The 11,663-nt window shown below is 42.5% G+C and overlaps 1 protein-coding gene across 1 annotated transcript in view; it reads left to right on the forward strand.

The window, feature by feature from the left end:
• LOC104548036 (vascular endothelial growth factor receptor kdr-like) overlaps window positions 1–10,124 on the forward strand; it is a gene marked incomplete at its 3' end in the record, with an annotated part of 104,144 nt that extends 94,020 nt beyond the window's left edge. The window contains exons 20-26 of the mRNA XM_010193939.1: window positions 2,200–2,288; window positions 3,455–3,620; window positions 4,164–4,261; window positions 5,039–5,161; window positions 5,270–5,381; window positions 9,350–9,449; window positions 9,938–10,124. Of these exons, the coding sequence (XP_010192241.1) occupies window positions 2,200–2,288; window positions 3,455–3,620; window positions 4,164–4,261; window positions 5,039–5,161; window positions 5,270–5,381; window positions 9,350–9,449; window positions 9,938–10,124 (875 nt within the window). The remainder of the gene's footprint in view (window positions 1–2,199; window positions 2,289–3,454; window positions 3,621–4,163; window positions 4,262–5,038; window positions 5,162–5,269; window positions 5,382–9,349; window positions 9,450–9,937) is intronic.
• Window positions 10,125–11,663: the final 1,539 nt, after the last annotated feature.

The following is an 11,663-nucleotide window of genomic DNA, read 5'->3' on the forward strand; positions in this document are numbered from 1 at the left end:
ACATCTGTTGTCATCTGAGATTCCAAAGCTATCATCTTCCCAAAGAACGTGTAGTTGTCCAGTCACAAGGGAAAAAAGAGAACTTCAGTGAGGTGGATCTGGTGGGATGCCAAGAAAAACCTTACCCTCAGCAAAGTATTCCCAGTTCCTCATGGAGCTGCCAGCACCAGCAACCACAGATGCTGCTGTGATCTGGGAGCCATGAGCAGGGAACTTGCAGGAACTGCTGTACCACCGCAGACCCCAAAAGCTCATATGAGAGGACAGCCAGCTTGGGCTGGAGGCTTTTAAGATTCAGATGCATAAGCAAGGAGCGTTTGCTTGGGACTGCGAGTAGAGAAGTAACACCATGAATGCTGGCGATTCTCCTCTCCTGACAAGTGAATGAGGTGGCTTAATACAAACAGGTGTCTAAAACATGGGAGCATCACTAAGAGCTCGACGGTTTTTAAGCAAAGCACTAATTCATTTCTAGCTGCACAGTAAGACACATCTCAGTAACTGATCAAATACCGTGATTATCCAGTCTTTGATGAACATCCCTTGGGGATCCCTCAGTTTCCCATTCTCCAGCTTGCTCCATCCCGATTGCCCTCCTGGGTAAAAAGGTAGCCCTCGCTCTCCCCACTGCCTGCCCAGGACAACCATCAGTTACTCTGGGAAGCAGTGGATGAAGCAGAGCAGCGCAGCTCAGCCTTACAGGCATTGGGGAGCCTTACAGGCACTGAGAAGCCTCTGGGCAGGCACTGATTTGTTCACCTTTGAGCAATGCAACTGCAGACTAAAGAAAAACAGCCGGGAGCTCTCAAGACAGACACTGGGATAAGAGTTACTGTTAAAATGCCATTGCAGAATACAGTGCTTTCTCCTTCGTTGTTAGGTTTTATGTAACCATATAACAGTATTCCCCATGAAGACTGATATTAAGTATGCACATATATTATTTTAACAATATAACAAATAACAAATTTTAACACCTTGGCTGAGCGTCTGATGTTAAGCAGTTAGAACTAATGCATGGTATATGCTTTACAGTGAGGAAATAAAATATGCAGAGGCCATGTCTAGGAAGCATTTCAAAAACATGAACAAAACACCAACTGAAGCTTTAAAGCCAGACTGGAATCTGCATTTCCTCAGGGCATCCGTGAGGGACATCAACTTTAGGTTCTTCAGAACAAGGTCCCCCAGAGATCTCCTGTACACTGCCAGATCCCAGCGCTGCTGCCCTTAGCCCGGGCGAGCAGAGCCGTGTGGTCAGCAGCGGAACGCCTGACAGCTCTGATCTGGGGCCACTTGTGGTTTTGCAACCCCTGGCACAGCATCCTCAGGTGCTGAACATATTTCAGCTGCAGCCAAGAGGAACTGGAAGTGCTGAACAGCCCAGAGGTGTGGATTCAATCCAGCAGTGCCACAGGACTTGTGCCAATAAAACACCTGGCAGAATACGCAATGTTATTATCGTTATTAGGATTGATAATCATATGTGTTTATATGCATTCTAGCCCCACGATTTCACCTTGTCTTACAGCTCATGATTACAAAGAGCAGTGATTATGCTAAAGGAAGAGAATGTAGCTTCTCCATCTCCTAATAGCTCACACTGAAACATAAAAGCATTTTCAAGATCTTAAAAACACGTGTAATTGTATAAAGGCAGCAATTACGCTGAATTCTACAGTAGTTTGCACAGAAATAAGCAAGCAAGCAGTGGATAGGACTTCCCAGGCTTTCAAAAACTTCAGACTAAATATTTTTGCAACTTTTGATTTAGATCTGTCTATGATTCTGCATACTTTTATTGCCTCTAGTGGCATCAGCTCTGCCCAAAACAAACAATTGGGAAGGCAGCAGAGAAAAATGAAGACTGCTCTGTGCTATGGATCGATGTATAGAGTACAACAACCTTAACAGCATGTGGGATTACATATTCGTATTTATCATTCTGAATTTTCGTTGTTTATAAATAAGGAATCAATACCAACTGTTAGCATCTACTGGGGAAAACTAAGAATCAGTTCTCTCAAATCCCCTGCTGACTGTGTGCTTCTGCAGTGTCACTTCTCTGTTTCCTGATTTCCTCACCTGTATAACAGGAATGACAGCTTTTACTGATTCTGAAAAGGATTTGTGAGGATAATTTAGTATTAAGTGCTCTGCAGTGCTTCAAAACTCATTTGACTTTCACTGTCTTTTTAGGTCCTTTAATGGTCATCGTCGAATATTGTAAATATGGAAATCTGTCCAACTACTTAAGAGGAAAACGAGGAGATTTCATTGCATACAAGGTGAAAAATTGATAGGCTTCTCATAGTCGCAAGGCAGAGAATTAACAACCCCATGCTACACATGGGATTTTTTCCTGCATTGGCACAGAGAAAGTTTGGTATTTATGTAGGCACTTGATTTTCTCACGACAATTTCAACTTATACAAGCAAGAAAAGGAAACTTTTTTCCCTGTAGGATCTCACCCCCATCCTTTTCTTTTCTAGCTTCTACTAAAGAATTAGTTGCAAATACCCAAGCACTTGAATGTATTTGAGGGAGAGAGGGAATTACTTGCGCAAGGGGGGCAACAAAGTAGTAGTGAAAAACTCCTTTCCATCACCTGCTCATTCCCAATTCTGTGTTCTCCTTTCCCCTGTGCCAACCTGAAGGTCTGTGCTGTACGCAGCAAACTGGATCATGAACATGGCCTGCATTAAAACAAACCACGTGGGGTTGGTTTCCAAATAGTTGTCTGCTTCCACAGAAACATTCGCGTGAGCATAAATTGGGCTGGGATATGGGGGAAGACATAGGAGGCCAGAAATGATGGGGACGGGATGGGACGCCCTCCTCACTGTGAAAACACAACATTGAAAGGGTTCTCTCATCTGAGTGCTGCCAGAAACTGCAGCCTCCCAGAGATTATTTTCCCGGATGATTCTATTATTATTATTATTATTATACCTATTGTGTACAGACACAAAAGTACATACGGTACTCTGTGTCAGAGAAGATTTTCCTGGTACAGTGACTCAAAATCTCTTTTCTCACCATTGTTTTCATGAATTGCGGGGACTGGTTATGTCTCACTGCCCAGGAGAGAGTGAGACAAATGCGTTTCAGTGCACATCACGCACATACCTTTAACTGCGAGCTTTAGCTTGGTTTCCTAAGAAAGCAAGAGGTTCAGAATTACAAAATCTCTCTGCTCAACTGTCAGTCTCACCCAGCCAGCTTCCAGCTAACTTTTATGGGGAAATATTGCTATCAGTAAAATGGGAGGTTATGCATTAATTAATAGGAAACAAGGCTTCATCAGTTCTGCTCTCCAGGGAACATCACGTTCAAACGTGTTTCGAGATCATGTCCTGAGGACACTTTCTCCATATGCCATTCTTGTACATATTTTGAATGCCCAGGCATTGAATCATCCAAAGGTAAAACTCGGTTTTCTACCATTTCTAGTCCCAGGAAAACTCTGACCAAGCAGAGAAAAGCCTGGACGAGTCCAACTGTGATTTGACTGAACTGATCAAGAGGCGCCTCGAGAGCGTAGCCAGCACAGGAAGCTCTGCCAGCTCAGGATTTATTGAAGATAAGAGTTACAGCGATTCAGAAGATGACGAAGAAGGTAAAAGAAACCTACCTCATCCCATATTTTATATTGTAATGATTTCTGTCACTTGACACACAGTGCCACACACTGTCACACACTTCACAAGTCCTTACACAGCTCGACTTGTTCCCAAAATTGCAAATTCTCTCTCGCCTGTGCTCCACTCCAACTTTCTCACAAAAAGAGATTTGCAGTAATGAACACATATAAAAGCTGCTCCTGTTGTGTAAGAGCAGCAATAGCAATATTTTCCCAGAAGATTTATGGGCCAGTCTGTCCTCAGTCTCATCACTCGCTAGAAATATTTTCCCTCACTTTTATCCCCAGATGTTGTTTTCCCCATGGCTAAATGATGTGATTAATGTTGGATGGACCTTTTTTAATCATCTGATCTTCTGCCTCTAGGTCAGTGGTTCCTGCACCAGAGTTGTAACCCTGGTAGAGAACTCGTGTGACCACACTCAGATGCAGGGCTGGGGTCATCATCATGCAAGAAAAGTGCTAAAAAAGTCTGTAGCTGTTGCTCGAGTGTTTTGCTGTGTCTGTGCTCTCTCCTAGATGCTGAGGATCTGTACAAGAGGCCCCTGACTTTGGAGGACCTGATTTGCTATAGCTTCCAAGTGGCAAAAGGCATGGAGTTTCTCGCCTCCCGAAAAGTGAGCTCATTAAAACGTCAGGGCTGAACTTCTTTCACAGAATCATGAGTCTCTGATATAAAGAAATCCAAATATGCTTTTGAGAGCCTGTGTAATCTGCTTTTTCGCTCTTATATTCACACTTATATAAGTGTTGGAGATTACTTTAGCTCTGGCAATTAAGCAGTGAGTAGCACTGAAGGAGTTGTGAGGGAATATCCATCACGCTCTTGGCTATCAGGAGTGGCATCTGTACCATGAGCATTTAGATAGAAGAGTGAATACAGATTGTAAGGCAATTTGTGGAATTGTCTCATAAATAAACACAGAAAAGGCTTCTCAGATCCTTCTGGCATGGTCAAAGAAAGTACTACTGAAAACTGGAGTGGGGAGTCTACAGCTCTTTATTGAGCTTGTCAGTAATGCTGGACATTATCAGCAAAGTCAGCACCTCTTTTCGACACAAAAAATGTGCAAATGTAGCTGCAGCTGCTTTTTGACCTCTGCCAGATTTGCTGCAGAACAATTAACTGGAAAATGGCACTGCCTTCGTCTTGCCATAACTCTGACAGTTCACACAGACAAATCAGAAAACCAACTGTAATCTTTGGCTTGTCCCCGAGTTCTTTTCTCATTTGCTTATGACAGTACATTTGCAGCAACTTCCCTCTCTAACCTGCTCACCACAAAAGTTCATTTATTTTTCCATTTCCAAAGAAGCTCTCATGCTTTCAGCCCCAGCAGGGGCTCGTTGTCCAGGCAGAGCCTCTGATCTCACTCGTCCTCATTCCTTCCCAGTGCATTCACCGGGACTTGGCAGCGAGGAACATCCTTCTTTCGGAGAACAACGTGGTGAAGATCTGTGACTTTGGGCTGGCCAGGGATATCTATAAGGACCCCGACTATGTACGGAAAGGAGATGTAAGTAGAAGAAACCTGAGCTGCTAATCTCGAGTTTTTATTCCTCTAGGGCTTGGGCAGATTCGTAACAACAGTTCTGGCCACGTGTTGCGTCTTTTGCATTTTCAGGCAAGACTTCCACTCAAATGGATGGCTCCCGAAGCTATTTTCGATAAAATTTACACAACACAGAGTGACGTATGGTCTTTTGGAGTGCTGCTATGGGAAATATTTTCTCTAGGTAAGAATGGTTTAAGACTTTTTTTTCCCCTAATTTATGACTCTCTTGCTATGAAAAGCTTTAAACAAAAGATGATAACATGGGGCTATGTTTCTATTTTGGTTAATACAATTGCACAGTGCAGATCAGGGGGAAAATAAAGTCACTGAACTGAAGTCAGAGAGAACTCCACCTGGCAAAGTACATGAAAATAGAGAATACTGGGGGGAGGGAGGAGGGCACAGAAATTCCAAAACCCTGGACCTAACATTATTAATAATTGAAACCAACAGAGCGTAGACATAATATAAGCCTCTGTTGCTTAGGAGTGAAATACTTCTTTGAGACCAATGAAGAAGTTTCCCTGTCAAACCATATTTTCCCCTTAGCAGCCTGCTTTGGAAAATCACTGCAGCTCCAAGGCTGCAGAGGATTACGCTGCTGCCGATGCCGGAGTCTGGTGTTGGTAGTGGCAGCCCAGGGAGCACAAGGGAGTTTGCCCACATGACATTTTATCCCAGCTTCATTATCATCCCTGCAAAATCTAAGTAAGATTTCCTAAGTAAGAAAAATGTATTGGCAGGAGCTGCCACCAGGTTGATACGAGAACCAGTGCTCTGGACTCTGCGTAAGTCATTTTGGCAGCGAGCAGGTAGAATGCGTACTCTTCTGGTCATATCATTTGCAAGCCGTGACATTTTTGAAAGAACAGTAATGATGTTCCTTATGTGCAATAGATTTCATCTTACGGTGCTGTTAGAAATCTCAGCCTCGCTGAGCTCTGGTTACTGTCCAGCAGATAAAGCCCTGAAATTCAGACAAGCTATCTTAGAGACGCTTGGACTTTGCCGCTCTCCAATTCTCCTTGCAGAGTGGCAAGTATTGTTTTCCGGAGGGAATTTTGGAATGTCAGCTCTGGCTTTTTAATCAGCATTTGCAGACAAAAGAAAGCAAGAAGCACTGTCAACTTAAGCTGCTGAATTTTAAAGCAAACTCTGTAATCTCCTCCTATCTTTGGTTGGTGGATCAGTTGAAATTAATGAGTGCGCTCAAGATGCCAAATCCAGATCTGGATGCAACGTCTGCAGCTGTTTCTATCCTAATCTTTATTTAGGGCTAGCTGCAAAGATCACAACCTGATTTCAGTCCAGGTCTTTGATTTGGACTGTTCTCTAGTTCGTATCAGCATGCAAAACAGAAAGTTCATCCTCAAATGGTTAAAACAAGTGGCAGGTATTGCATCCTCCAGAGTTCAGTCCTATTTATTTAGAGTTTTGTTACTTCGGTGTAACACCTCCATGGCTCTGTAAAAGCATCACCTGCTGCATGTGTTTTGAAACACCAGAGCTAACAGATTATTCAAGAAGATGTATTAGCATTAGCACGCAGAGATGTGCTCAGAGGGGACATGCTCCCCATTGGGCATCTCCCAGGAACCACACGAGCTGAATGCTGATGAACAGCAAGGACCACTGCAGAAGGGAAACGGTTTATGCCATTCCCAAAGCTCCTGACAGAGTTAAACAGACGTGAACTTCATGACATTTGGCCTTTAATACTGAAGACTAATAAAAATTAACTATAGTCACTGAAATTCATCCCTATTTTTAAAAATAATGTATCTGCTTGCTTTTAATTTTAGATAGCCTCTCTTCTTAATGAAGGTGCTTACTTGGAACAATAGACTGTCCTCTTCTGGATCCAGAGGAATTTACTAAATGACTCCAAGGGCTGCCATCCGTAGAGCAGCCTCTGCCCTGTCATGACGTAGATCACAAACCACTTTCTTCAGTCCATGGCACAGATTCAAAAGCAGTCATTTTCTCTAAGAGGGTTTTTCAAATAGATCATCCAGGCATGTCTGTGGTTTGGCACTACTCACATCTGCAGCTCACACGATAAATATTTAATTAAGGATTTGTGTCACTGATTGAACTCTCTTATATAAAAGTTTTACAGATCACTGAGAGCCAGGGAATGGAAGTTATTTGTCGTTGCTACAGGGTATGCTTTGGCTTCCATGTACAACTGCTGCTTTTTACTGAGGCCCAGAGTCTTAGCACTCTCTTAAAAAGGAAAAGACACTGATGAGCAAAATGCAGAGTTTGGTTTGGACACGGGCCCTCCCAGGGTCAGAAGTTGAAGGAAGCATGATCAGCTTCCTCCAGAAAGGCTGGCAGACTGGGTCCGTTTTGGTGATACTCAGAGAAATTAGGACTTGAGACTGTTAATTTTAATTTCGGGCTGAGTTTTGCATTAATTAAACGGGGTCATCACACCTCCTGTCAGGTAATGCAGCAATGTTTAATATCTCTTGAAATCACTTACATGGCGCATTACAGAATGTCAGTGTCTCCTGGAATTTAAATGTGCACTATTCAAAAAGCAATCAAAGGTAATTATGTAAACAAGCAGTGCCTGGCAGTATAACATCAGCATCTTATTATCCTACTAAAATAAACCCAAATAAGATCAAAAGAGTGCTACCATATCCAATGCATGCCACATCTTTGAGCATTTTAGAAGAGATTTCCCCTAAGGAAAACGTCATGTGTAGACCTTCCACCATATGTTTCAGTCTGTATTTCTCCCAAGCTGTCTCAGCATCCTGTTAAGTTATCAGGCTTTTCACACAGTCCAGATGAGGTACAACGGTGAGTGGAGGTGGAAAAGGGAGAGTTCCTTGCTTTTGAGATTTGAGCTGCCTCCAGCTGGTAAGAGGCCAGCACTGCTCAAAATATAAACTACCAAGAGATCTTGCAAGCCAAAACTATTCTTCTTTGCTTTCCCTCTGCTTGCTCTCACCAACATACTGCAGTTGATATGATCAAAGAGGTAATAAAAAAAAGATAATTCAGGTTATAATAATTACTAGGTTATTATCTTCATCATGACAGGCCAAAGACAAAACCAGGAAGGAAAATCAAGACACAAAGCAGAAATGATGCTACTGACAATTTTCAATCTACGTAACTCCAGGAAACACTCTTAATATTGTGATCTGATACTTGCACATCAAGGGAATTCAGCTGTGCTGTGGCTGAGCATCCCTGAGTGTTGAATGCCATCGGAGCCTGTTTGCTGCGTTGAGGCGTCCTCTTTGGGAGTTGCTGGGACCTTTGCTGCCCAGTGCCCAGTTCTGCAGACTGAGCCGTCACATTCACAGAGTAGAATAATTTCTAGGAACAGCCACATTTTGGCACCCTCTTCACTCCTTTTATCCAAAAGATTTCTGCTGTGCTTGTTGTGCCCCCAAGTGCACAGCACACGATGGTGTTTCCAAATGAGGAAAAAAAATCCAGGAAACAGGCAGGAATGTTGGAGATGATAAATCATATCCAGATTCCTTGAGGGCTGGATACAGATCCATATACCATGCAATCCCCTATGTTAAGATTTGATTAAATTTTCTTCCAAATTCACCATTCAGCCTCTAGGATGCCAAAATGTGAAAGACAAGGGCTGCACTGCATGTGAAGCCTCTGCTGAGAAGGAAGGGATGAAAGCTGACAGATCTTTTAGGTCTATCTACAACAGGTTCAGTGACCTTTCAGACTTCAGTGTGGACATCTCTTGAATCGTACCTCTGAGGTCTGGCTTACTCAGATGGCGGAGCACTTTCTCAAATTACACATTTGTTCCCCTTATTTATGGTGCATCACAAAATGCAGATGTCATCCAACAAAGATCACAACCTCTGAAAAGCTCCCCTTCTTCTTTTAGTTGAAGAGAAAAGTGCATTCAATGCACACATACATTTATGCTGCTCGTTCCTCCGAAGGTAACCATTTACACAGGAAAGGCAAATAAGTCTCACTCTTACAAAACAGGTAGATAGTAAGTGATTGAAACCCCTTCTTTGCTCTAGCTTCTTTTACCATCAGACTCTAGGTAATCTCAAATCCTCAGCAGAAATCATCAATATGTGTTTAATCCTGAGAAATTGGGACTGTGCCATTCTGGAGCCTTCTCCTTATTTCTGCCCTCAGGTGCCTCGCCATACCCTGGAGTGCAGATCGATGAGGACTTTTGCCGACGGCTCAAAGAAGGGACCCGGATGAGATCTCCAGAGTACTCCACTCCAGAAGTGTAAGAGGTCCTGGTTTTCTGTTGAGACCTGACACATGTCATTTCAGTGTTGCTAAAGAGATTGCATTGAAGTGTGGAGCAGCAAAGAGAGCTCATCAGATGAAAGCTATGTATTTTGTACTTTGTTCTCAATAAATGTTGTAGTTGTGCGTATCTTGGGCATCCTGATACCACAGACAAATGCTAAAGATGGACCAAGTCAGCCTTACCTTTGCCAATAAGAAGATTAACAGATCTCCCTGTGTCAGTTGTAGTTCAGGAGGCTTCTGTGTCTGCCTCAATTTCCAGTTTTGTGACAGAAACTAGGCATCCATAACTATGACTTATTTCTATTATGACTATTCTATTGTGAGAAGAGAATCTCAGCACATGAAGATTTGAACTTGTCTTAATCCAAAAAATGACCAAAACAAGGAGCAGCAGACAGAAAAGGTCTGGAAACAAAGCTCCTATCCTTCTCCTTTCTTAATACCCATGTTTTTCTCTAGCTACCAGACGATGCTGGACTGTTGGCATGGAGTGCCCACGGAGAGACCTACTTTCACCGAGCTTGTGGAGCGCTTAGGAGATCTTCTTCAAGCCAATGTACAGCAGGTACAGCAATACAAACGTTTCTTCAACAAATGTGTACATATACGTGTCTATGCGTGTGGATATGTGGACACGTGTGCACAGGTAAAGACTATTTTGAGCAGTAATATTAAATTTGACAACATAACAGAGGTCACAAGGAAAACAGCTGCTGGGATGAGTAAGGAAAATGTTAACTATTCAAAGGGGATTAGATTTCAAAACTAGATGTTTATCCATCCATCATAAGCAGAACCTTACATTAATTTTAAAAAGGCTCAGTTGCCCCTTAGAGGAACAATAGTGCTTTATCTCATAAACAATTTTAATTAGATCCCAACATAGTAAACTTCCAGTAGTTGAACTTTCTCATTTTCTGAGCTTATCTTCATCAGTGCTCTTAGGAGCTTTAAGATGATACAGTTTAAAGCACAGAAAGTCAATTACATAATTATTAATTTCATAATAGTTAAATCAGTTGTTTTCTTCTTCAGTAAACACCACCAGACTAGTTATGTAACTGTCAATTTAATTTAAGAAGAAATCAAACGCTCTCCTCCAGCTCCTTCCTGACTGTAAACAAATTTAGCAAAGCTAAGTTGAAGAGGGCCCAGTTTGCAATATGAAGACCTTGTGAGTTCTATCTTATAACCACAGTAACTCAAGGAGACGTAAAAAATCATGATAAGGGAATAGGGCACTTAACTGCATCTCAAAATTAGAGTTAAAAAAAATCAAGCAAAGGGAAATTTGGACAAATAGTTTTAGGACTTAAAGAAAGAGCCATTGCTGAAGATTACTGCAGGGGTCTAATGACAATGCAGAGCTTACTCAGATGTGCACTGAATTCTGTTAAACTCACAGCACCAATTCCTTGTGAGGACAAGAAATAAAATCCTTCAAGGCTGCTATTTTAAGGACTGGCTCTTGCTAAGCTGCAACTCTTTAAGTTGAACATAAGCAAAAAGTCTAGACATGGGCAATATTCTTTTACCAGTTCCAAAATCTGTTAAAGTTGTATTGGCCATAGGGGTTTTGTGCCTTCATGTCACTCCCTCCCTTCTCCCAGACACACAGCTAAAACTTGGATTTAGGTGTCCCCAAGATGGGTCCCTTGCAGTTCCCAGAGAGGCCAACGCAGTGACAATACAGAGCCCTCCTTTCCTGAAGTGCAGATCCGTGAAATTCCCTTCACCTTCACTGAGGCAGCACAGCCCCAGATCTGCATTGTAGCAATGATCACAAAGAAATCCTTGCAGACTCAAAGATGTTGCTGTGACAGCCAGCAAAGCTGCTTTTAAACTGGATGCACAGATATCGACACCCTCCATATGGCCGTTGCATTGCTGGGCCATATGTGAGAGACATTTAGAAACCTTACTGCTATAAAGACCAGTGAAGCAACAGCTTGGGCTGAGATGCCTGGAAAACATGCTAACCTACAGATGATTATGGGAACATCAGAGACCATTTTCAGCCATCCTGTGGTGTATGTTTCCCAAAATGTACCATTTTCCTCATATAAAACCTCCTACCCAGGAAATGTCTTTCCTCAGGATAAAGCTCTGCAGAATACAATAACCTTTTACATCTGGGATGCAGTACAAAATTGTTATAGGCCTGTAACTAGTGGAGTGCCCCAAG

The sequence above is a fragment of the Mesitornis unicolor genome, unplaced genomic scaffold (genome assembly GCF_000695765.1).
Source record: "Mesitornis unicolor isolate BGI_N332 unplaced genomic scaffold, ASM69576v1 scaffold17131, whole genome shotgun sequence".
Classification (NCBI taxonomy): Eukaryota; Metazoa; Chordata; class Aves; order Mesitornithiformes; family Mesitornithidae; genus Mesitornis; species Mesitornis unicolor.